We start from the raw sequence: 27,259 nt of genomic DNA, 5'->3' as shown, positions 1-27,259 counted from the left end.
CGTTGAGGCCAGGAGTTTAAGACTAGCCTAGACAACATAGTGAGACTGGCTCTATAAAAAAATTTAAAAATTAGCCAATTGTAGTAGTACACACCCATAGTCCTAGCTACTCTACTCAGGAGGCTGAGGCACTGGATATAGCACCTGAAAGCAAAGAACAAGTTGAGATCCACCACTTCCCGAAGTTTATGTACTGGGGCACAGTGGAGTAAGAAACAGTAGAAAGACTACTAGAGCCTAGGATTTCAAGGCCATCAGTGAGCCATGATCACACGTCATGATCGCACTTCAGCCTGGGCCACAGAGCGAGACCCCATCAAAGAAAGGAGAAAGAAAGGAAGGGAAGGGAAGGGAAGGGAATGGAGGAGAAGGGGAAGGGGAAGCGGAAGTGGAAGGGAAGAAGGAAGGAAACTCAACTTCATAAAGTTATCCTGTATCAACTGCTGAGAGTTAAGTAATCAAACAAGGATCAGCTTACTGTTTCAATGGACATATAAATTTTTCTGCTCTGGTGTTAGAACATTTGAGTTTTCTAGAATGTTAAAAGAAAACCCTATATGTGGATCCTAGCTTTAGCCACCACAATAATTTAAAAATATAAAAATAACAGAAGTTTTCATTCTTCTTGCACAAAACCTACATTTTACTTTCTCCTGCTTAGAGGAGCTGAGTTCTAAAGCTTCTCAAATTTTAATGTGCATTCGAATCACCTTTTAAAAAGGCAGATTCCGATTCAGAAAATCTGGGTAAGAGCCCAGTCTACATTCCTAGCAAGCTCCTTGGTGACGCCAAATTCATACATAGAGCAGACTTTTAGTAGCAAGGTCCTAAAGAAAAGGTGTAATTTACAATAGTATTTAGCTATCCATGGTTTGCAAAGCACTAATCTTGATAACGTCTCCAATTCAATTCCTAACTGATAAACCTACCACTTTCCCATCCTTACTTTCTGGATCTTTCATATGGATGAAATAAACACTTCATTCCTAAAATGTAGAAAACTTCTAGTCTTTCTTCTGCCTGTCTTTCTTTTTGGTCTCTTCCCATGTTCATCATACTTGTGGGTGCATCACAAGATTATACCCTTAGTTTCAACTCCTTTCCAGTGCTATCGCTGGTTCCATCTTCTGCACCTCTGCATCTCCTGCATTAATGGGTTCAACTTCTGCATCTCCAGCCTAGACAAATCTCTCAAACTTGGATCCATACATTCAATTCCTAAGAGTTCTTTCTTTTTCTTTCTTTTTTTCTTTTTTGAGACTTGTTCTGTCGCCCAGGCTAGAGTGAGTGGCACGATCCTGGCTCACTGCAACCTCTGCCTCCCAGGTTCAAGCCAGCCTCCCAAGCAGCTGGGATTACAGGCATCCGCCACCATGTCCAGCTAATTTTTGAATTTTTAGTAGAGATGGGGTTCCACCACTTTGACCAGGCTGGTCTCAAAAAACTCCTGATCTCAAGCAATCCGTTCACCTCAGCCTCCCAAACTGCTGAGATTATAGGTGTGAGACACCATGCCCAGCCTCCTAATGGTTATTGCTAACCATATATTCCCACAGGTACCTTCAACTCAAGATACCTCAAACTGAACTCATCAACACCCTCTGGGCCCTAGAAACTAGCTTTTTCAACCCTGTATTGGCTTTGACCAGTATCACCATCCACCCATTTGTCCAAACCACATCTGAAGACTATCCCTCTCTCTCACCAAGACTAGTTAAATCTCAACCTTCTAATTATTTCTCAAATTACTTTCTTTTCTCTCTAATGTCAGTACCAGTTTGGACATGGAGTATTTATTATCTGGTTACTATCACAACTAACTGGTATTCTTGCTTCCAATCTCATATCCTGCACCACCAATTCCATCCTCCACACTATTATGTAATCTTGCAAACAAATGAATAGCAAGCATTTCCCTATTAAAATTCACCAATGACTCCCAATTATCTTTAGGAAAAAGTACTAACTTTTTAAAAGCATGTCATATAAGGCTCTTCATAATCCTAATCATGTCTCTCTCTCTCTGGTCTCAACTCCTTCCATCCCTTAACAGTTAGTGCATACTCTTGCCATGTCAACCTATTTGTAGCTCTCTCTAAGTGCCACATTCTTAAATGCCTCTGTGTATTTGCATAGGCTGTTATTCGCTTAAAATGTTCTTACCAAGTTAAGTATTAACATGCTTTCGAGATTTTACTCGAGCATCACATGGCTTAACATGCCTTTTCTAATTACCTCAAGTCTGCATTAGGTAACACCACAGACAGTGCTCCCTCTATTATAGGGTTTGCCCTATGCATACCTCTACTCAAATAGTACTCTGTATTATAATTGCTGGTTTACTCATCTCCCCCACTAGACTGAGCTCAACAATTAGTCCTTTTAAGAACACAGTGCCCTAGGCCGAGAGCGGTGGCTCACGCCTGTAATCTCAGCACTTTGGGAGGCCGAGATGGGCGGATCACGAGGTCAGGAGATCAAGACCATCCCGGCTAATACGGTGAAACCCCATCTCTACTAAAAATATATAAAAATTAGCCGGGCATGGTGGCGGGCGCCTGTAGTCCCAGCTACTTGAGAGGCTGAGGCAGGAGAATGGTGTGAACCCGGGAGGCGGAGCTTGCAGTGAGCTGAGATCGCGCCACTGCACTCCAGCCTGGGCGACAGAGCAAGACTCTGTCTCAAAAAAAAAGAAAAGAACACAGTGCCCAGTACATGGTAGGTTCTCAGCAAGTGCTTGCTGAATAAACTATCTTGAAATATAGTCACAGATAATTATTATGGCTACACATTTAAACTATAAATAACTTCCAATAACTCTGTCTCTAAAGCAATAAAAAATTTACTTGACTTTATTTCTAGGTTTAACAGAACTTCACAAAATGTCAAAAGACTTCACGTAAGTCCAAACTACCCTAGGTATTTGTTAAATTCCCAACGATCTAAAGGGATTTGTTAAAAATATTAGAAACAAAGCCCTTTGCATGCTGTGGAGATACTTTAATTTCAATGACCACAGTGTTAGACAAATAAAAGCACTAATCTCTTCTCCATGGTAAAATGATGTGAACATTGTTCAGGTGGCCTGGGTTTGCATCTGGACTCTTCTACTTACTAGCTATATGACCTTGGCTAACAAACAATGAACATCTCCCAGGCTCAGTTTCTTCCATGGGAAACAGAGATAAAATTGCTTACCTACCTACCCACTGGGTTGTTTCAAATATTCAGATATGAATGTGAAAGCATTTCTATAAACCATGAAGTGCTAAATACATTTGAACTATTGTGTTAACTTCTATCCCAACATCTGCTAAAGTTGCAAACTTAAAAGTTTAGTGGGCTAATCAAACCTCCCATATCCACACCATACTCTTCTCTAATGACTGAAAATTTATAAATCAAATTAAGTTTCAGGACCATGAGAGCACAGGACTCATTCAACAGTCCTCAATATTCTTATGTGGTTGAAGTGTTTAACATGTAATCTAATAATAATCTGATATGTTCTTAAAAAGTGGTTATTTTTTAAATCTCATAGTAAATATCAAGGTAAGTTGTTGGTACAGTCATTTAAATTTCAGCTCCATTTTAAAAAATTAATTGGAGGACAAAAATCAGCAGGGAATATTTCAAGATATTTTCTTTTATTAACTATTTAGATTGGATACTGTCTGTTGACATACAAATTTGATCCACTTTAACTAATAGGAATGTTAAAAAGTCACCCTTACAAAACTGGGACAATTTTCCCCAAAATTTCTGGCTTATTTCTCAGAAATGCTTGTTGGTCTATCAAAAGAGAAAATTTGCTGCATTTTTCTAAACTAAAAAAATGATACAGCATGTTGACTCTGCTCTCAGCGATATCTTTCCTTGTTAAATAGGGAACTTATGGGGATTATGGACTATATTGGGAGAAATGTTTTCGGTCTCATCGGCAATATTTATAAAAATAGAATTCCTTGACCTTCAAAGGGCAAAACTTAAAAAAAAAAAAAAAAAAGGAAAATGAAAAAAGAAAATCTACTACAAAAGTCAGCACTTCGGTACCTGGTTGTGGTAACAAGGCCAAGGCCAAAATCCAAGACGAAGCCCTTTATTGCACATGGTGTTCCAACATCGTGGGCAGCCCCATCTTGCGACCTCTCCACATTGGCTGCTCCTGCTCTCTCTACTGCAGAGAGAACTTCAATTAGAGAAATTCTGAAGCTCATAAATCTAAACTGGATACTCCCCTCATTGGAGGCAAAGATGGTAAGACTCGCTAAAAAGATTCAAGTTAGAGGAGGTTACAAATAAATCTAAGTGGCTTGAAACCACTATAATTCAGGCAGCTGAGAGTCTTATTATGGCAACAATCTATTTACCTAAAAAAAAAAAAAATCTTAAGGGAAAAGAATGGCAGCAAATTACTAGACAACCTGAAAAAATAGAATGTACAATCATAAAAGTTTAAAAAGTGAGTCTCCACTAAAGTTGAATTTATAATACATACTGCACAAACTTATACCTGACCATTCATATTCAATTCTTATGAGAAAAGCAAGTAAGAAAAAAAACTAGGACACATTATTAACTTCTTATGCCCTAAAATAACTTCACTGAAAAAAATGTTTGGTTAAAACCACTGGTTAAGAAGCAGACATTTCCCTGCTGACTTAAGCCTAGCTGCCCAAGCAAGGCTTCAAAAAATGTCTTCACCTACAACAATGCATAGGCAGAAGGAGCAGAGGCTATGGCGGTCTTCCTAATGACACTTCCAAGTCACATAACTGGGGTATATTTCTGGGATGGACTGCCAACAAGTTACTGAAAGAGATATAAAAACTCCAAAAACCTGGAAAATAAACAGGCCCATGCCCTCATGTGTTTCATTATGATATAAAAGCAAACCTTAACTAAAGTTATTCTGAGACTACCAGATCTCAATCACATCCTCCATACTAACATTACCTGATTTGTGAAAGACCAGTTAAGTTTTCAAGCTAGTTTTCCATAAAGTTTGTAATGATACATAACATTAGTATAAAGCATTCCTTCCAGTAAATAAGAAGTCCCACCCCAAAGAACTCAGTAATTAAGATTTTTCAATGAAAGGAAGAGACAAACAATTTGAAGCACCTTTATTACCATAAATTTGTTACCAAAAATGTGCTGGTACGTGCTGTGCAACAGAATGAGGTTAATTCTGTTTAGAAATGTATTTACTAAATAATTTTTAACAACGTTTATCTTACCTGAGTGTGAAAATTTGAAATGGTGGTTGTTTCAATATCTTTCTTGCCCAGAATTTCCATTTTCACTGGAGTGTTGGGGAAATTAAAAGCAAAGTAGTCCAAGAAGTCTGGGAGATAAGCAGCCGCTCCATGCACTATTGCTAAAGCATAGTAAGCAGCATTTTTCTCATTTTCACTGAATGTCAAAGCAAGAAACTCCTCAGAAAATCTCTCCATCTCCATTGGAGACAAAAATGAGAGTTCATCCATGTAAGCATGAAGGACAAGAGCACCACCATTGGACTGGTGTTCCTCATGAATAAAGTTGCTAAATTTAGTACCTGTTTTTAAGAAATTTCTACGAATAGAATGTTCCTGGTGAGTCATAAAAGGTGTCTGTACTCCCTGGGGTACCCGATATTCTTGCATGCCCAAATTTAATCGGCACAGCTGTTCATCTTTCAGATACCTGAAGGACTCCTTATTAAGTCCTGAAGTGCTATTTATTTGTCCTTGGGTGAGAATTTCTTTACTGATGCGGGTCAGGCCAGCACAGACGGTTTGAACTTCCTTATTGTACATTTTAAGGCGTCTTCCTCGCATGTCTTCTCGGTGTTTCTTTTTCTTTTTCTTCTTTATTTTCTTCAAGACAAAATCATCGGCTCTCTGGGTTTTACCATTTTCATCTGGTGTTTCTGGCCACAATAATTAAAAAGAAGTTAGTTGCTAGGACTAGTGTCAACATACAAGCTTCTTAAGGTACTTGATCTCATTAAATAGCCTATCCTCAATTTCTCTGAATTTGCTTTTACAACTTACATGGTTAGAAAACAAATAAGACAGAGATCTTAAAATATAATAATATTCTGGATTGAAGAAAAGATTAAAAGAACTGAAGGTATCCATTTTTCAAAGCAGTATTACTGACAATGGAGAAAAATCAGAAATAATTCACGCATCCAAAAAACAGAGAATGGTTAAATAAATCATGATATAGCAATGGTATGAAACATTATACAATAGCTAAATATGACGATTCTGAAATCTATGTTAACAACATAGATCCTTTTGTTCAGCATAAAATTTAAATTTAAGCTGGGCGTATTTTGCTGTCGGCCTATGAATTACTATGATACATACAGGCGAATCAAACAAAGGCAAAGTAAGCCATGGGATATCATTTTTTCCTATCAAGTTGGCAAAGTTTGTGGTTTCTGGCCATTCTCAACTACTGTTGCTGGAAGTAGTAAGTTGCTACTAAACTGGTACAACTTTCTGAAAGGCAATTTCATGATACGTGTCAAAAGTCTTAAAAAATATTTCTAATCCTCAGACTCAGAAATTCCACTTCCAAGTAAAAGTTATCTAAGAAAATAATTGAAGATCATAAAAAGATATTCATGACAGTATTATTTAAAACAACACAACAGGGAATGCTCTAAATGTCTAATAACAGGGGACTGATTAACCTCTGGTAGTTACATATTATAAAATACTACCCAGCCATTATAAATTATATCACAGATGGTTGGGCGCGGTGGCTCACACCTGTAATCCCAGCACTTTGGGAGGCCGAGGTGGGCGAATCACGAGGTCAGGAGATCGAGACCGTCCTGGCTAACACGGTAAAACCCCATCTCTACTAAAAATGCAAAAAATTAGCCAAGCATGGTGGCGGGCGCCTGTAGTCCCAGCTACTTGGGAGGCTGAGGCAGGAGAATGGCGTGAACTCGGGGGGTGGAGCTTGCAGTGAGCTGAGATCACGCCACTGCATTCCAGCCTGGGAGACAGAGCAAGACTCCGTCTCAAAATAAATAAATAAATAAATAAATTATATTATAGATGAAAAAACTGACATAAAAATTAGAAAGTTACAAAATGCTTAGACTGTCATTCTTTCAGAAAGCCTTTTCTTCCCCACCCAATCTGGATAGCTACTCTTGCTACGTGTTCCCTTAGCTTTGCATCCCCATTTCAGCACTTATACTCTGTGTTATTAACACTTCATTTTCCACCCTCCCCTAGACTGTCAGCAATCTAAGTTTAGGGATGTATATCCTACCTTCCTTTCCTGAACACTTAACACATGTACATTCTGATCCCATGTTTATATAAACATTCATTCATCCAAACATTTAAGTACCTACCAAGTGCTTAGGTATACTTCTGAGCACTAGGACCATAGTGCTGACTAGGACATACACAATCCCCAATCTCTTGGATCTTTTTCTCCCTGCTTTTTGAGGAGTATGGAGTCCCACTATGTTGCCCAGGCAGGTATCAAACTCCTGGGCTCAAGCTATACTCCTGCCTCTACCTCCCCAAGTGCTGGGATTACAGGTGTCAGCCATGGTGCCTGGCATCTCTTGGATCTTAAGATCTAATTGTACAAGAAAAACAAAGTACCAGGTAGTGATAAGTGGGATGCATTAAGTTTGAGGGAAGCTCTTTTAGGGAGGTAAAATTGAGAGTGATTCTTAAAGAATAAGACAAGCCAGGCATGTAAAGGTCTAGGAGAAAATATTCCCAGAAAGAAGAAAAGGACCTAAAGCGATGAAAAAGTCTGATCTATAGATGCTTTATACACACACACAAACACACACACACACAGAGAAAAATATCTGGAGAAATATATACCAAGTTATTAACAGTAGTTATCTATTGGTGGTAGAATTCTAAATGTCTAGCTTCTTTTCTGCTTATCTGTATTTTCTAATTTTCTACAATATTGCTTTTATAATTTAAAAACTTATTTTTAATTTTTAAAGGATTATCATGGATTAACAAGCCCAAGATGGAATGACATCTTTTGTTTACCAGTTGGAAAATATACCTAGCAGGAAACTTTCAGGATGAAATACCAGGTACAGTCCTGACCAACCTTCAAGTTTGGTCTAGTATTTACTGTATAGAATTTATCCACCAATCGTTTTTTCTAACATAATTGAAGTAATTTGGAGTTAAGACAAATATTCCAATTAATCCTATTATTACATCTAGAAGAATAAGTTCAACAAATTTTAGAGTTAAGAATTTACTTGGTACAATACGTAAATATATAACAGTTCCAGTACTCTATATAAAAATCACTTCGAGTCAATTAGTTATTACAAGGCTTATAAAACCTTCTACATAAAATACTTAAAAAACCAAGTCGAAGACTTTCCAATGCCAAATAACTTTCATTGTATTTAATATTTCCTTCTAAGAACAATAAAATGAAAACCCTTTATTTGCAAATATCACTTGTAATTAAACTGTGACTAGATGCCAAAATTTACATATAATCAAAATACTGTTAACCTGGCAAGAGAAAAAGTCATCTTTTATTCTATATACAACTAAATATTTGAGATATTTGAGAATTAAACACTTAGTAATAGTCACTTATACTTCTTACCACATAAAATTAATCTAAATACTTTCCCCAATATCAAATCAGTAATTTAGTCAATTCTCCCAAGCAACTAAATGTTAATGCCATTCAATATAAAGGTTAGACCAATTTAAAAATAGTCATCTAATTACCCTCTGCTATTAATGTTTTAGAATTTCACAGGAAAACAAGAAAAGAAAATATCTCCAAATAGATATTGTTATTTTAAGCTTCGAAAGAGGTACTTGGTATGCAGAAAATTGTGACCTAGATCTGCCACTGACATTAGCACCAAGAAGGAACTGCGCTGATTGTAACACATTTTCTATATTACTATCAACTTTCCAGTGGTATTTATAACATGGCCAAGTATCTGTGGGTTTCACTTATACGGGTTTCACAAAAGTCACTTATATGAAAACCATTCAATTAGTCCAACATGGCCCATCTCAAAAAAAACAGCAAAAACAAAAACAACAAAAAAAGAGAAAACCACTGTATAAAGAAAAAAACCTTACATTGTAATCTCATAAATCAACATGATAAAAATTTTAAATATGAAGTAAATCTCAAGCTATCTTCTCACTAATCCTGTTTTTCCTTTTTTTTTTTTTTTTGAGACGGAGTCCCGCTCTGTTGCCCAGGGTGGAGTGCAGTGGCGTGATCTTGGCTCACTCCAGCTTCTGCCTCCTGGGTTCCAGAGAGTCCCCTGCCTCAGCCTTCCAAGTAGCTGGGATTACAGGCATGTAATACCACATCCAGCTAATTTTTTGTATTTTCAGTAGAGACAGGGTTTCACCATGTTGGTCAGGCCGGTCTCGAACTCCTGACCTCAAGTGATCCACCTGCCTCAGCCTCCCAAAGTGCTGGGATTACAGGCGTGAGCCACCGCACCCGGCCCCAGCTTTTGACTTTTATCTATCTAACTTAGGCTAAGATACAGAAAGCGTGACTTTTTTACAGAGAAATTTAAGACTACCCATTTCATACTGGCTAACAAATCTCCATAAGGGAACAAAATTTATTACTGAATTATCAAGGTGGCAACTAATTGAGAATGGCATATGTATACAAAAGTTATTAAAGGTTATTATCAAACGCTGGCCACTGTTGCTTTATGAGAAAAATAACAATTGTCCTGCCTTGAATTAAAAACGTTATTTGAAAGTCAATGTCCAAAGTCTTCACAACCTTTCTATTTCTGATTTTAGCTTTCCAACGGAGAATCTATTCAGCACATTTTTAGTATTTCCCCATAGTGTAAAAGCTAAAATTTATTGACTACAGTTCTTTATAGAAAAAGAGCCAACAACCTACGCTATACCTGTGACTTAGAAAAGCTTTCACATATCCAACTGTGTGATTAAATATAAAGAGAAATACATAATTCTACAGAGGAAGATACAAACATTCACTTAAGAAACAAATTGCTGGCTGTCCTTAAAAAGGTCATTATCAATACATGACATTATTAATACGATCCTCATATGTGCTAATACTTCCAATATTATCAATTATTGTCATCTGATTTCACACTACTGAAAGTTTTCATTAATGCAAAAAATAGCTTTCCACATTATTAAGTTCTCCTTTTTTTTTTTTTTTTTTTCACTCTCGCCCAGGCCGGAGGGCAGTGGCACAATCTCGGCTCACTGCAACCTCTGCCTCTCGAGTTCAAGCGATTCTCCCACCTCAGCCTTCCAAGTAGCTGGGACTACTGGTGCACATCACCATGCCCAGCTAATTCTTGTACTTTTTGGTAGAGACAGGGTTTCACTATGTTGGCCAGGCTGGTCTCAAACTCCTGACCTCAAGTGATCTATCTGCCTTGGCCTCCCAAAGTGCTGGGATTACAGGCATGAGTCACCATGCCCGGCCTACAAAACGTAAGGTCTTAACAGCAATTCTTATACTCGAATTATGACTTAGAACTGGAAAAACACAAAAAAAGGTAGTATCTTCAATTCCTAAAAATCATAGTAGATGAGCAAAAGCAAAACAAGTGTAATTGCTTACATCTTATTACTCATGATTTTTTAAAGGACTAAAGTTGTTTTCTGAAAACAAATTATTTTCAGTCTTCTTGAGAGTTCTGCCAGTTCTATATAAATACCTGACTAAAAAGGAAAAACAAACAACTACTCATTTTGAAAGCCAAACATTTTGAATCATTGTATGTTTTTAATACTGCCTTACTTTACCCACCATCTCTCTATATCATGGTGTTTTAAGAGCACTCCCTAGGTTTAAATCCCTGTTCTGTAAGTACAACTTTCTAGTATACTTTCTAGAAGTATAACTTTTTTCCCCTAAGCCTTTACTTTTTTTTTTTTTTTTTTTAGAGCAGTTTCAGGTTCCTAGAACTATAACCACACCTGGCTCCCACAAATGCATAGTCTGTCTCCCTGATTATCATCACCCCCAGCCAGAGTGGAATATTTGTTACAACTGATGAGTCTACACTGACACATCATTATCCGCCCACAGTCCATGGTTTACATTCAGGCTCACTCTCGGTGTTGTACATTCTGTGGGTTTGGATAAATGTATGACATGTATCCACTGTTAATTAAGTAGCATAAAGAGTAGTTTCACTGTCCTATAAAATGCTCTGTGCTCTGCCTATTCATGCATCCCTCTCCAAAACCCCTACCAACCACTGATCTTTTAACATTCTTGATAGTTTTTTCCCTTTTCCAGAGTGTCATATAATTGGAATCATAAAATGTGCAGCCTTTTCAAAATGGTTTCTTTTCACTTAGTAATATGCATTTAAGGTTCCTCCATGTCTTTTCATGATTTGATAGTTCATTTCTCTTTAGCACTGAATAATATTCTACTGTCTGAATGTACCACAGTTTATCCATTTACCTACTGAAGGACATTTTGATTGCTTCCAAGTTTTGGCAATTATGAATAAACCTATTATAAACAGCTATCTACAGGTTTTTGTGTGGACATAAATTTTCAACTCCTCTGGGTAAATTTCAAAGAGTATGACTGCTGGATCGTACAATATGTTTAGTTTTGTTAAGAAACTGCCAAACTGTCTTCCAAACTGGCTATATCATTTTGTATTCGCAAAAATAATGAATGAGATGGCATATCTTTTTGCAAGTTAATTTCTTTGCACTGCTTCTCATTGGTAAAATTGGAGGAAAGAACAGTATCTCATCATAAAATTCATGTACAGAGTAAATGAAAAATGCATGTAAAGTACTTATAATAGTCCTAGAACATAATAAATACTCAATACATCTTAACTACTATTATTGCCAAAAACAGTTGAATTCTAGAGGCCATAGAGTGTACTATTTAAGAACAGGAGGTGTACAATTAGATAGACCTAAGTCAATGTCCCAGCTCTATTGTTTACTAAGTTCTCTGAGTAAGCTCATAAATCTCTTTAAACCTCAATTTTCTCACCTTAAAATGTTATCATAGGCCAGATGCAGTGCCTCATGCCTGTAATCCCAGCACTTTGGGAGACTGAGGCAGGAAGATTGCTAGAGTCCAGGAATTCAAGACCAGCCTGAGCAACACAGCAGGACCCCATCTTTACAAAAATAAAAAATAAAAAAAATTAGCTGGGCTTGGCGGTGCATGCCTGTAGTCCTAGCTGCAGGAGTGAGCTAGGCTTAGCTACAGGCTGAGGTGGTGGGATCACTTGAGCCCAGGAGTTCGAGGTTACAATGAGCTATAATCACTTCACTACACTCCCTCCTGGGCAACCCTGTCTCAGAGAAAAAAATATATATATTAATTCTAGAGTCTATCTCACAGAGTTATTTTAAGGATTAAATGAGACAATGACTATAATAGGCCCTCATCACAATATTTGACACACAATAAGTCTCTTATCATCTTGATCATCAAGAGAAACACATAAGAAAGATCTCTGAAAGAAGAAAGAAAACTTATCTGCCAAGTGTATAATAGGGACCATATATGTTATCTCATTTTAATCCTCAAACCAATTAAGTATGGAGAAAGAAACAGAGCCTGAAACCAGATATGTAATTTATATTAGGTCACAAAGCTAGTAGACAACAGCCAAGATTCAAACTTCTCACCTATCTGACTCGAAAACAAATTATTCTAACATACTGCACACTACACTCTCTTCCTTTCTGCCTCCACTATCAGACATCTCCCTGCAACACTCCCATTAGATGATTAACTAAGATTATCTGGTTACAATTAATGGACCTGAGGTAGCTTGGAAGAAAGGGAGTATTACTTCAACAAATATCTTACTTAGTACCCATTCCAAAATTTTTCGTATCCTTAAAGGTGTTTCTGCCTCTCTCAGGGTGAGCAGGGAAAAATATTAGTCCCTACAGTTGTTGTTCTGATAAATAAGATTATCTGTTTATTTCAATTCCCTTATAATCCCAATAATTTTCCATTTCTAACATCAAAAAGAAGTGCTTCTGGACTTAAAACCCCAGGTTTTTGACATAAGAGAAAATTTCCATTAAATGTCTGGCTCAGGAACACTTACACTCTGTGATAGCAGTTAGGCAAGTGGTCAAGAGTAAAAAAAAAAAAAAAAAGAGAGAGAAAGGAATGATGACTCACAAGAGCATACATATGAGCAATCCAGTCATGTAGTGATATTGGAGAAGACAGCCTATGGGGGCTGTCCTTCCTTTCCTTTTCAACAAAATATTAAAATCATGAATTTACTAAGAATAATTAAAAAGAAGCATTACTTCTTTTGATGGTTTTTTAAGGAAGTATGTTTGTCCTATTTTTTTTTTTTTTTTTTTTGAAACGGAGTCTCACTCTGTCGCCTGGGCTGGAACGCAAGTGGCGCAATCTCAGCTCACTGCAACCTCCCCCTCCCGGGTTCAAGTGATTCTCCTGCCTCAGCCTCCCAAGTAGCTGGGATTACAGGCGCCCGCCACTACGCCCAGCTAATTTTTTGTATTTTTCGTAGAGACAGGGTTTTACCATGTTGGCCAGGCTGGTGTCAAGCTCCTCACCTCATGATTTGCCCACCTTGGCCTGAGATTACAGGTGTGAGCCACCACGCCCGGCCTGTCCTATGTTTTTATGAGCAATAAGAGGGACAGAAAAAAATTAAGATTTCAAAACACATAGGTAACTGCCAGTTTAGTTAGACTCAAGTCTACTGCCTATATGAAATAAAAACATTTAAATATCTCTGTTAAATAATCAACCCCAGTGTGCATAGCAGAAAGAGAGGTCAACTGGGCTATGAGTGAAAAAAATTGAGTTCTGTATTCAGCTCTATCACTAACTAAAAAATTTTAAGCATTTCACTTTACCTCTCTGAAAATCACTTTACTTTCTGTTTTGAAGATGAGCAAGTCTACCCTAGCATTTACAGATTAAATTTTTGTTTCAACTGTTTATGAACAACTCCAAATATTTGAGAGTGTAATAGTTCATAATTAGTCTCCACATGAACTCCGATTAAATACTGTTGAACTGCTGTGCAGGAAGGAACATGTCTCCTAAGTGAACTCAAGGGTGGCAAACTTCTCTAAAGAGTCAAACAGCAGGCTTTGCAGGTCTTATGGTCTCTGTCTCAATTACTGTATTCTGCTACTGTAGTGCAAAAACTACTATAGACAATATATATGAATGAACAAAGCTATATTCCAATAAAGCTTTATTTCTGGACACAGTTTAAATTTCATAAGATTTCCATGTGCTACAAGGTCGTTCCAACTATTTTAAATTGTAAAAACCATTGTTAGGCCAGGCACAGTGGCTCATGCCTGTAATCCCAGCACTTGTGGGAGGCACATCACCTGACATCAGGAGTTTGGGACCAGCATGGCCAACATGGTGAAACCCCATCTCTACTAAAGTACAAAATTAGCTGGGCATGGTGGTGGGCGCCTGTAATCCCAGCAACTCAGGAGGCTGAGGCATGAGAATCCCATGAACCCAGGAGGTGGAGGTTGCACTGAGCTGAGATCGCACCACTGCACTCCAGCCTGGCACAGAGCGAGACTCTGTCTCAAAAAACAAAAAACAAAGGCCGGGCGCGGTGGCTCAAGCCTGTAATCCCAGCACTTTGGGAGGCCGAGACGGGCGGATCACGAGGTCAGGAGATCGAGACCATCCTGGCTAACCCGGTGAAACCCCGTCTCTAGTAAAAAATACAAAAAAATAGCCGGGCGAGGTGGCGGGTGCCTGTAGTCCCAGCTACTCGGGAGGCTGAGGCAGGAGAATGGCGTAAACCCGGGAGGCGGAGCTTGCAGTGAGCCGAGATCCGGCCACTGCACTCCAGTCTCGGCGACAGAGCAAGACTCCGTCTCAAAAAAAAAAACAAAAAAAAAACAAAAAAAAAACATTGTTACATTACAGATTGTACTGATTTTTGAAAAAAGTGCAAAACCAATTCAATGGAAGATTAATATTTTCAACAAAAGGTGCTAGAGCAACTGGATATCCTTAGGCAAGAAGAAAAAAAAAGGCAACCTAAACCTCACACCTGTACAAAATTAACTCAAATGAATGACAGATTTAAATATAAAAGTTAAAATTATAAAACTTTTAGAAGAAAACAAAGGAGAAAATCTTTGGGATCTAGGACTTGGTATGTTAGATATGATGCCAAAAAAACATGATTCATTAAAGAAAAAAAAAAACTAGTAAATTGGGTATCAACAAAATTTAAAACTTTTGCTCTGTGAAGTATCCCACTGAGAAGGTAGAAAGGACCAGACACAGTGGCTCCTGTCTGTAATCCCAACACTTTGGTAGGCCAAGGTGGGAGGATCACTTGAGCCCAGGAGTTTGAGAGCAGCCTGGACAACACAGAGAGACCCCGTCTCTACCAAAAACAAAAACAAAAAACATTAGCCAGGTGTGGTGGTGCACACGTGTGGTCTCAGTTACTCAGGAGGTTGAGATGGGAGGATCACTTGAACCCCAGAGGTTGAGGCCAGAGTGAGCCATGATCACATCACTGTGCTCCAGCGTGGGTAACAGAGTGAGACCCTCCCCAAAAAACAAAAACAAACAGGCTGGGCGTGGTGGCTCATGCCTATAATCCCAGCACTTTGGGAGACCAAAGCAGGCGGATCACCTGAGGTCAGGAGTTCAAGACCAGCCTGACCAACATGGCAAAACCCCGTCTCTACTAAAAAATACAAAAAGTAGCCGGGCACAGTGGCAGAGGCCTGTAATCACAGCTAGTCGGGAGGCTGACATACGAGAATTGCCTGAACCCAGGAGGTGGAGGTTGCAGTGGGCCAGGATCATGCTACTGCACTCCAGCCTGGGCGACAAAGTGAGAATCCATCTCAAAAAATAATAATAATAATAAAAACCAAAATGACAAAAAAAAAAACAACAAGCAAACAAACAAAAAGGAGGGAAAGACAAGCAACAGACTGGGAGAAAATATGTGCAAAACATACAAAGAAGCTGCACCTGTTATCTGCAAAAAATTATCAAAACCCAACAATAAAAAAATATACAATTCAAGGGCCAGGCGCAGTGGCTCACACTTGTAATCCCAGCACTTTGGGAGGCTGAGGCGAGTGGATCGCCTGAGGTCTGGAGTTCAAGACCAGCCTGGCCAACACAATGAAACCCCGTTTCTACTAAAAATATAAAAAAGTAGCTGGGCGTAGTGGCGGGCACCTGTAATCCCAGCGACTCAGAAGGCTGAGGCAGGAGAATCACTTGAACCCAGGCGGCAGAGGTTGCAGTGAGCCAAGATTGCCATTGGTCTCCAGCCTGGGCAACAAGAGCAAAATTCTGTCTCCAAAAAAAAAAATATATATATACACACACACACACACACACACACACACAATTCAATTAGAAAATAGGCAAAAGGTATAAAGAGACATTTTACTGACCAGGATATATAGATGGCAAATTATGATATGAAAAGATGTGTAATATCACTAGCCATTTGGGAAATGCAAATTAAGATCATGATGATATATCACTACACAGCTATTAAAATTGCTAAAAATAGTGACAATACCAGATACTGGCAAGAATGTGGAGAAACTGGATTTCTCTTACATCGCTGACAGGAATGTAAAATGGTACAGACACTCCAGAAAATAATTTGGCAATATCTTAAAAAACAAACAAAATAAATAAACATATACAGTCATCCTTGGTATCCACGGAGGACTGGTTCCAGAGCCTCTCAGGGCACCAAAATCTAAGACGATCAAGTCCTTCATATAAAATGGCATAATAATTGCTTATAACCTATGCACATCCTCCCCTATATTTTAAATCATCTCCAGGTTATTTATACCTAATACAATGTAAATGCTATATAAATAATTGTTATACTGTATTGTTTAGGGAACAGTGACAAGAAAAAAAAATCTGTACAAGTCCAGTATAGACAATTTTTTTTGAAAATATTTTTAATCCCAGGTTGGCTGAATCCAGGGATGTGGAACCCATGGATACAGAGGGCTAACTGTATTTGCCATACGACCAAAGAAATGAAAAGTTACATGCACACAAAAACCTGAACATCAATTTTCATAGAAGCTTTATCTATAATAGCTCAAAACTAGAAATAATCAAAATGTCCTTTCTTATAGGGGAATGATTCAATAGGTGAACCATGGTACATCCACAGCATGGAACACTATTCATCAATGAAAAAGAGGGATGGATCTCAGGGACATCATGCTGAGTGAAAAAGGGCAATCTCCAAAGATTACATACTGTATGATTCAACTTATATAATAGTCTCAAAATGACAAAATTACAGAGATGAAAAACAGGTTAGTGGTTGCCAGGGGACAGGGACGATAGAGAGATAGAGGGAGTGCCTAAGTTTGTAAAGGGTTTGTGGTGGTGGAATAGTTCTGTATCTTGATTGTAGTGGTGGTTACACTAATGTACATATGATAAAATAGCATATAACTACATATACATTGTTCCAATGTCAATTTCCTGGTGTTGGCATTATACAATAGTTACGTAAGATGTAGCTACTGAGGGAAACCGGTAAAAGGTAAGAACTCGAGTATGTTTGCAATTTCCTGTCAATCATTAATTATCTCAAAAAAAAAAAGTTAAAATAGTTTCCAAAAATCTGAGGATAAGCGAAGGAAAGACATAGCTTTGCAAGTAACAAGAATCTGCCCACTCTCCTTATTAATCTTAGAGTTGTTTTAAGGACCATGCATAATAAAATAATAAAGGCCAGTTTTAACTAAGTGCCTACCATGAGCCAGGCACTGTTGTAAGTACTTTGACACAATGCCCTATTTAATCCATACAAGGTCCTTATAAATGATACCACAATCCCATTTTACAGACAGGAAAAGTGCGGTTGAGAGAGGGTAAAGCAATTTGTTCAGGTTCACACAGTAAGAGAGTCATGATTTAAACTCAGATTAATACCAGAGGCATGCCTCCTGCATACCACTGTAACAACAAACATGTTCACAGGACAAGAAAGGTATCAGTCCAACTATGTGCAAAACCCTGGATTAAACAAAGTTAAATCAGTTTATTTTCTGTAGGGTTTTCAAAACTTTTAAAATGCCAGTTTGCCAGTTCATATTACATATGTAGAAGGCTAGAGTATACAGTTTTTCTCAAATGTATTTGACCAAAAAACTCTTTTTCACCCAAAATATAGTTTGGGTATATAATCCAACAATCTCTCAGTCAAAAGTTAAAATGTTTAAATGGACTTATCTTAACCCACTTCTCTTCTTCACATATTGGCAAACTACAAATATTTAGAGTGGTGTTGTCCAATGTGGTAGCCAGTAGCCATATGTGACTAATTATAAATTAATTAGAATTAAATAAGATCAAAATTTCAGTTCCTCAATCATGCCACATTTCAAGTCTGTTCAGGAACCACATATGGCTACCATATTGGTCAGCACAAATACAGAAAATTTCCATCATCTGAGAAAGTTCTATCAGTCAGCATTGGGTCAGAAGCGTGTTTTTTAAAGAACGTGGGGCCTGTGTAATCTTCAGAGAAGCAGATTGTGAATTATTACACATGCTATTGCCACTATCCCCCATAAAACAGGGCCAGGTCAGGGATCCTTGATGATATAAAGCCACTGTAATGTCAAAGCACAGGGAAAAGGTAAACAAAGGAGTGGAAAAAATGAATAGCAGGAAGAGAAAGCAACATCATGAGGCCTGGAGATGAAGCTCGAAGCAGGATTCAGGAGTCTGGTTTCTACTCCCTGTTATGTCAATAATTCATCTTTTTAAAAAATATTTAAATTTTTTGCACTTGGTGCGAATTAACTGTGATTTGATTAAGCAGGCCTCTTTACTACTTTGGGCCTCAGTTTCCTTTTCTACAATACAAATTTAAGCCAGAGGATCACTGATTCCCTCTAGTTCTGTACAGTTAACACACACACACACACACACACACACACACACACACACACACGAAATGAGAAAGTAGGGAATAAAGGTAAAAATAAAAAGAGAGCAAGATCATTGCATATTGGCGGTGAAAACTGGCAATTCTGTCATCTTGCCACAAGTTCTACTGCCAAGGATAAGATTTGGATGCCACCAAATGAATAAAAATTTAATGCTATTCAATAAATACTTATTGACCAATTATTTGCAATGAACTACACTATTTGGAAATAGCACCACCAAAAAAAATGATTAGCCTTAAGACTCAATACGTGGAAAGAATGCAAGACTCACAAAACTTTAGGTTGAAAGATCGGTTAATTAACACGTAATAACCTAACTGGCCCAGTACTAAGAAACAAAGAAGTATTTTAAATCTCCCTGAGGAAAAACAACTAGCAAATTATATAAAATAATATATAGGCCGGGCGCGGTGGCTCAAGCCTGTAATCCCAGCACTTTGGGAGGCCGAGACGGGCGGATCATGAGGTCAGGAGATCGAGACCATCCTGGCTGACACGGTGAAACCCCGTCTCTACTAAAAAATACAAAAAACTAGCCGGGCGAGGTGGCGGGCGCCTGTAGTCCCAGATACTCGGGAGGCTGAGGCAGGAGAATGGCGTGGACCCGGGATGTGGAGCTTGCAGTGAGCCGAGATCTGGCCACTGCACTCCAGCCTGGGCGGCAGAGCGAGACTCCGTCTCAAAAAAAAAAAAAAAATAATAATAATAATAATAATAATATATAAAGTACAAACATATGGCATAATCAAAAGCATCATATTTGTTCCACAAAGAATATAAATAAATGCTACAGGTACTTGGGAACAGGAAGACATCAGTTTTGGCCAATCTAATTTTTCTAGAACCCACATTTAATTGGATACTCTGACATTTTCTAGTTAAATATTCTTGAGGGCTATTGGAATTAACAGATTCACAAATTGTGCTAGACAGAATCAAATGCAACTGGAATTCCAGCCTCTACTATCTACTGCACAAATTCCCACTTTTCAGAGGCACTGTTGGTCCTATTTCCTAGTATCAAAGGGTAGAGAAAACTTCCACACGACTATTCTAAGAATTTAAATGGATAATATGAAAACTTTAAAATGATTTTTATCTCTAGATTAAAAAGAACCAAGATTAATTGCGTGTGATATTTTATCTTGCAGAAGCTAAGTCAACCAGTGAGTCGTGTAACCTTTATATGAATTCCCTTCTGAAAGACTGGAACCATACCCCTGACTATTCTGGCGCAAGGGAGAGCGGATACTAAAGCTTTCCAGCAAGCAAAACAAGAAGGGATTTTAGCAACATGTCTTTTCTTTGGAAAGGCATTTTTTAGTACCCCACCTACTAATCTAACGCGGCGCGGAAACCTTGCAGAATTTGAAAACAAATGCTGAGGTTCCGGGGGACTGGCAAAGGGATTAGTAACTGACAGCTCGGCCTCGGAGCGAGAAGCCTCAAGTAGTTAGATCAAACCGTGTCAACGATCTGAAATCCAGGGTCCACCCCAGTGAGCTTAGGGAAGTAGAGCAGCAGAAGGTAAGCAGGGGTTTGGCGTCTTTCAGTCCTAAAGATGCAGGATATCGGAACTGAGAGAGACCTAGAACCCAAGTCGGGCAGTTTGCCTGCTCTCACCTCTCTTGGGGGCTTTGATCAGAGGCACCCCTCCAGTCCTCTCGCCGTTTTCCTGCTTGTCCTTGTGCTTGAGATCCGTTCCGCAGGAGCTGGGGTCACCATCGGAGCCGCGGTGGTGATGGTGCTTGTGCCGCTCCTTGTGGCCCTTATGCTTGGGCCCGGCCGCGCTCACCGTCAGAGGCGAGAAGGTGAAGAGGGCCGAGGTGCTTGGGGCCGGGAGAGGGGCAGCGACAGCGGGCCCGGCGGGTGCCAGCGAAGGTGGCGGCGGAGGCGGCAGGAGAAGAGGCTCAACAGGGCCTGGGACAGTTGGGGCTGCATTCGTTGGCGGCAGCGGCCCAGGATGTTGGCGGCTGCGACGCCGCCGGTGAGGGGGAGCGAGAGAGGGCTCCTGGCTCGGCCGTCCCCGCTTCTCCTGAGACCCCCCACTGCTAGATCGGCGCTGCCGTTTCACTCCCCGCGGGGAGACCCCAGCAGGAGGTTTCTCCTTCCCCTCTTTGTCCGGCTCCTCCTGCGCCGCCACCGCCCGTACTACGCGCACCGCTCCGACCTGCGCAGCCATTTCACCCACAAACACACATTTAAATGGCCCGACCGCCCCCCCGTCCGCGCATCGCGCAAGCGCCGCCCGCGCACTGCCCGCTGGGCATTGGAGTCTCTCCTCCGCCCTCCACTTGTCGGCTGTTCTTCGTCCAGAGATGAACATGCCGGAAGCGGCCGTTCCCAGCTTTTCTCCGCAGGCCTCTCCAACCGAGCTTCTATTGTAAAGCACCGTGTGCCGCGCAAAGCATTATGGGAGCTGTAGTTCCGCCGGGCCCCGCGCCGCGTCCCCGGCTCTGAGTGGAGGAGCGGAAAGGGAGCGTGCGCGGAGTCACGCTTCTGGCTGCGACGCAACCGCCGCTGGGCGGTGAGTTGCCGCCAACCGCCCTAACGGCCGAAACAATGTTAATGGCTTTTAGAGTCTGGCGGCGCGTTCCCATTAGCATCTTCCTATGACCCTTCCTCGTTTACACGGAGGAGGTGGTCTCCACAGTGACTTTTAAATTTAATATTTCTCTCATAACCTTTTTCAGGTAAAAAAATCTTCATCCTTTAAACTTTTACGGGGGATGAAATGAAGGTGAAAAGAAGATTTAGTAATATGTAAAATAAGGGTGGTTTTGCTGTAAAAATATGATAGGGCCGCAATTCAGAAATGTTTTCAAGCATCTGGGGCATTGCTATGGTTACAGCTACAGGCCTACGAAGTCAGGTCCGAGAACTGCTTGGGGTCCTGGTGGGGGCGGCCCCTCCTTGCCATCGGGCCACATCCCCGCTAATGCCTGGAAGAGTCTAGCATTTATTTTTAATATATCCCTACAGTTAAGAAAAATTGTAGATGGAAAACCATGTTTAAGATTTTTTGTAAGTTTTTTTTCCAAATCTTAAGGATAAGGTTGCATAAATTTGAAAAGGGTGCCTACCAGAGAACACACCACAAATCGTCACTGTTCACTACGGATAGCTGCTGCTCAGAAATTCATTTAGAATTTCATCCTCGCTTTAGCTTTTACCTGGGGTTCTTTTAGGTATTTATTTAGAGACGGGCGGGGCGGGGCTCTGTGTCTTAGGCCGACAATCCCAGAGCTTAGGCCGAGGCAGGAGGATCGCGTGAGGCCAGGAGTTCGAGATCAGCCTGGGTAACAGTGAGACTCTGTCCCTACAAAAATATTTTTTAAATTATCTGGGTGTTGTGGCACGCGCCTGTAGTCCCAGCTACTCGGGAGGCTAAGGTGGGAGGAGTGGTCGCGCCACTGCACTCTGGCCTGGGTGACAGATCCAGACCCTGACTCTTAAAAAAAAAGAAGAGAGAGAGAGACAAGGTCTTGCTCTATTGACCAAGCTGGCCTCCAACTCCTGGGCTCAAGGACTGAGTAGCTTGGTCTACAGGTGCACTCATGGCGCCCTAGGTGACTCATAGTTACCTAGGATTCTTTTAATATATTTGTTTCTTGTTAAAGACATTTGGAAGTAATTGATTACAATGATATATATACTCAGCAGATAAAATTACTGTGGTTTGATTTCACTAGTTTCTGGAGAAGTATTACCTAAACACTACTGCAATGAAGTCAGTTTAAAAACAAAAAAGTTTATTGATTATCTATTGGATACATTGTACTACAACAGACAGCTAATAATATTTCATTCAGTTTGCCCTACTGAATGAAAGATACTGAAGAACAAATGATGTTTAAACAATACTACGTGTTTCCAAAAGTTATAAATAAAGTTATTTAAATAAAAATATTTTTAATGCATTAGGGGAAGTCAGGTGGATTCTTTGTAAAACACAATTACCCACCAATTTATTCACTACATAAAATTAGAGTTGAAATAGATTTTCTTATGGCAGATCCATATTCATATAGAAATTCATTTTAAACTAGTATTTCTGATGGTCAGATAAAAATTGCACATGATCTGAAAGATCCTGTATAAACATATACAATTTGTATCTTTTGCTACCAAAAGATAGCTATTATATTTCATTGATTACTTTTCTAGAATTGGTAATTTAATGACTTTGATTAAAACTTATCAGTAATGCAGTTGAACTCCTTTGTTGTTATATTCAAATAATTGTCATTATTTGCACATTTTATTTTTGTAAATATAATTTCTCATTTTCTTAATATTCCAGTTTTCCACAATATTTGGGAAGATTTACAAGGTATACTTCATTTAGGCAAAAATAACTTAGGGAATAGTCATTGTCAAGAGCAATTTGTATTGCAACCCACAAGGTAAGTTCCTTTTTTAACTTTTTATAGTACATTCTGGTAATGTAGAAATTAGTTGAGATCCAAATCTTACAAACCTTTTGAAGTTTACGTTTATGTAAAAAAGTAAAAGAAAATAAAAAATAACTGGCAAAAATGAAAAATCCATTCTAAAAGTGTTTCTCATATAGCATTCTCTACATAAGCTCAAGTGACAAACTTTTATTTGCAGTTTTCAACTCAATGTAAATGATATGAAAATGCAAAACTTACATTTTGCTTTTCTTTTAAAAGCTATTAACACATTAGCATATCTTCATATTTGATATTATGCGTATAGAGCACTTATTTTAGCTAGCAGTATTCCAGTAGTTTTATTTGCAGGTGTACTTGCAGCCCATATGCTTACAAATCTGGAGTTTTATTAGATATTCCAAGTTGGTGGTGGATTCCTTGGTCCTTTGGGTTTTGAAAAACGGTTTGCAAAACCTGGGAACAAAAATGAAGTTGAATGAAAAAGATGTTTTAAGTATAGAAATGAATACTTGGATTTTAGAGTATAATATATGCAAATACATGGTCTTTTTTTTTAAGTTTAGGCAGCATCTTGACCAATTTAGTAATAGATTATAAAAGGATTATAGTAATATAAAGTTTAAATGATAACAGAATACTAATAACACTTTAAATTTGAAAAGCATTTACAAATTTAATAATGGTAATAATAGAATGTAGGACCCTGGTTATATATAGCCTTTGATAATTTAGTATATAATATCATTTATCTATGACTTTTTGTCATCCACTCCTTCCCATTAAATGAAGCTGGGAAATTTTAATTTCACAAAAATATAGCACTGTTACTTATAATATTATTGCATTACATCTAGATATACTTCTATGTCAGTCCAGAAATCCTTCAATTTACTAAGAGATTATGTTTGAAAAGCTTAGAAAAAAATAAACAATTCTGAAAAACGAAGTAGGTAAGTAATCATTATTATTTATCTTTCTTCTTCAAACTTGTTCCCCCTACCCTACCCCAAAAAAGGAGGATGAGAAAATTTTTCACAACTAATGAAGGCTATTTCTGGATGTTTTCAAAAGGTATGCAGGTTGATGATGTTGGTTCTTTATCATTTCAGCAACATATGACTTTATGACTTTTCTTTGATGGTAATGTCTTTTTGTTTGTTTGTTTTTTGTTTGAGACGGAGTCTTGCTCTGTTGCCCACGTTGGAGTGCAGTGGCACGATCTCGGCTCACTGCAACCTCCGCCTCCTGGGTTCAAGCGATTCTCCTGCCTCAGCCTCCCGAGTAGCCGGAATTACAGGTGCCAGCCAACATGCCTGCGTAATTTTTGTATTTTTAGTAGAGATGGGGTTTCACCCTGTTGGCCAGGCTGGTCTCAAACTCCTGACCACCTTGGCCTCCCAAAGTGCTAGGATTACAGGTGTGAGCCACTAAGCCAGGCCTAATGGCAGTGTATTTTTCAGTTATCTTACACTTAGCAACTTTAGAAACTTACAGTGAGAAATGAAAGGTTCGAAGTATAGAGGAATAATAAAATGGAAAACTCAAAGATATGCCTAAACCTTTAATTTCATCATCATACAAGTTGTACTGTCTACCTTAAAAAACTGATGTAAAGATCAAATGAGATATTTGTGTAAAAAGCGAATGGGATGAGGTGCAGTGGCTCACGCCTTTGAGTAATCCCACAGGTTTGGAGGCCAAGGCAGGTGGATTGCTTGAGCCCAGGAGTTCAAGACCAGCCTGGGCAACATAGTGAAACCCTGTCTCTACAAAAAAATACAAAAAGAAATTAGCTGGGCATGGTGGCTTGCACCTCTGGTCCCAGATACTCAGGAGGCTGAGGTGGGCAAATCATTTGAGCTCAGGGAGGTCAAGGCTGCAGAGGGAAAGAAAAAAAAAAAAAAAGAATTACAAAAACAAAAATGCACAGCATCCAGCACAATGCCTGGCACATAGTAAGTACTCAAATGTTGCTCAGGCCAGTCATGTTGGCTCACACCTATATTCCCAGCACTTTTGGAGGTGAGTATGGAAGATAGCTTGAGGCCAGGAATTCAAGCACATGGTAACTACTCAAATGTTGCTTAAATTTCAACCCAGAAGCCAGGCATGGTGGCTCACACCTGTAATCCCAGCACTTTGGGAGGCCAAGGTGAGTGGATCACGTAAGGGCAGGAGTTCAAGACTAGCCTGGCCAACATGGTGAAACCTTGTCTCTACTAAAAATACAAAAATTAGCTGGGCATGGTGACGAGTGCCTGTAATGCCAGCTACTCGGAAGGCTGAGGCAGAAGAATCGCTTGAACCCAGGAGGCCAAGGTTGCAGTGAGCCGATATCGTGCCACTGCACTCCAGCCTGGGTGATAGAGCGAGGCTCCATCTCATTTAAAAAAAAAAAAAAAAAGAAAAAGAAAATTTCCAACCTAGAAAACTATGCCAGAACTGGAAGAGAAGAAGAGTAGGGAAGGGGAAAGAAGATTCAAGAAAAAAAAGCACATTCAAATTTCTTAATGGTGGTGATTAAAAAAATTGGTGGAGGGGACGCACAGCCTAGTTGATGTACATTTTACTCTTCCCAGTGGTAAGAAAGAAGATGGAAGGAATACTTTTGGTTAAAATGTTTCACACACAATAGTCAGAATCATCCTGTCAGTACAGATCACTTGATTGTAACCCAAGTGGACTAGGAATAGAGATATGGATATATATTAGTACTGAGTACCTAAAATTTTAGGAATACCTATATTCAATCTCTTTCTCTAGTCAATTCTCAGTAGTTTAAAACAGTTTCGAGCTACCTTTTTTTGCATGTGGGCCAATTCAGGGAAAATAAACCTGAATCACAAATTTTTTTCATTCCGATTTAAGTACTTTTTTGAGTAACATGCACTTAAATTGATATTGCCTTAAAAAAGTAAGTGCTGATGTTTTGGGTTTTTTTTTCCAAGACAGGGTCTTGCACTGTCACCCAGGCTAGAGTGCAGTGGCGTGATCATGGCTCACTGCAGCCTCAACCTTCAGGGCTCAAGTGACCCTCCCACCTCAGCCTCCTGAGTAGCTGGGACTACAGGCACATGCCACCATGCCTGGCTAGTTTAAAAAAAAATTTGTAGAGACAGAGTCTCACTGTGTTGCTTAGACTGGTCTCAAACTCCTGGCCCCAAGCAATCCTCCCTCCTCAGCCTCCCAAAGTGCTAGAATTACAGGCATAAAAGTGCTGCTTTTTAAGTAGGTAAAATGTTCAAATCTAGGCATATTTGAGAGGGAGCAGCATGGAGGCAGCTCTCTAATATTTTATCCTCATATTAGATTATATAGACTGTTGTTAAGCTAGGTAGGCCTAGAGTTACTCAAGTTGTATCACTGATTTAGAGTAAAGAAGGAAGCAGAGAACATTTATGTTCCGGGCAAAGTAGGGAGCTTTTTTCTTTTTCTTTTTTCCTTTTTTTTTTTTTTTTTTTAAATGAGATTGTCTCACTGTGTTACCCAGACTGGTCTTCAACTCCTGGGCTCAAGGGACCCTCACCTCAACCTCCCAAAGTGCTGGGATTATAGGCATGAACCACCATGCCTGGCTTGCTTTTTTCGTAGTTTTTACAATATTCTATGTGAATGTTTTAGCTAAGTGATTTCGTGTAAATCATAACTTATTTTTTAAATTATAACTTTTTTTTTTTTGAGATGGAGTCTCATTCTGTCGCCAGCATGGAGTGCAGTGGCGCGATCTCAGCTCACTGCAACCTCCGACTCCCTGGTTCAAGCAATTCTCCTGCCTCTGCCTCCCAAGTAGCTGGGATTACAGGCATGTGCTACCATGCCCTGCTAATTTTTGTATTTTTAGTAGAG

General features: G+C 39.2%; 2 protein-coding genes and 1 long non-coding RNA gene across 15 annotated transcripts in view; 1 reads left to right on the top strand and 2 right to left on the bottom strand.

The window, feature by feature from the left end:
• The window catches only part of LOC105479164 (round spermatid basic protein 1), a 51,214-nt gene extending 29,828 nt beyond the window's left edge, over positions 1 to 21,386 (bottom strand). Inside the window, exons 1-2 of the mRNA XM_011737012.3 lie at positions 20,619 to 21,386; positions 5,241 to 5,914 (exon numbers count right to left, since the gene is read on the bottom strand). Of these exons, the coding sequence (XP_011735314.1) occupies positions 5,241 to 5,914; positions 20,619 to 21,321 (1,377 nt within the window). The 5' untranslated portion in view covers positions 21,322 to 21,386. The remainder of the gene's footprint in view (positions 1 to 5,240; positions 5,915 to 20,618) is intronic.
• Positions 21,387 to 21,457: 71 nt separating this feature from the next.
• Positions 21,458 to 27,259, top strand: part of LOC105479165 (uncharacterized) — an 85,534-nt gene continuing 79,732 nt past the window's right edge. For 2 of the 8 annotated variants that reach the window (XR_011620028.1, XR_011620022.1), the window contains exons 1-3: positions 21,458 to 21,688; positions 23,299 to 23,401; positions 24,268 to 24,363. This is a non-coding gene — a long non-coding RNA (uncharacterized lncRNA). The remainder of the gene's footprint in view (positions 21,689 to 23,298; positions 23,402 to 24,267; positions 24,364 to 27,259) is intronic. The other 6 variants (XR_985730.3, XR_011619974.1, XR_011619991.1 and 3 more) reach the window with 5 other exon arrangements.
• Positions 22,727 to 27,259, bottom strand: part of LOC105479166 (protein tyrosine phosphatase non-receptor type 22) — a 67,087-nt gene continuing 62,554 nt past the window's right edge. For all 6 annotated transcript variants that reach the window (XM_011737018.3, XM_011737019.3, XM_011737015.3 and 3 more), the window contains one exon: positions 22,727 to 23,866. In XM_011737018.3, coding sequence (XP_011735320.2) covers positions 23,802 to 23,866 — 65 coding nt within the window. In that variant the 3' untranslated portion in view covers positions 22,727 to 23,801. The remainder of the gene's footprint in view (positions 23,867 to 27,259) is intronic.

The sequence above is a fragment of the Macaca nemestrina genome, chromosome 1, assembly GCF_043159975.1.
Source record: "Macaca nemestrina isolate mMacNem1 chromosome 1, mMacNem.hap1, whole genome shotgun sequence".
In the NCBI taxonomy this organism is placed as follows: domain Eukaryota; kingdom Metazoa; phylum Chordata; class Mammalia; order Primates; family Cercopithecidae; genus Macaca; species Macaca nemestrina.
Note: the sequence above shows the minus strand (reverse complement) of the source record. Positions and strands in the feature narration are given on the sequence as shown.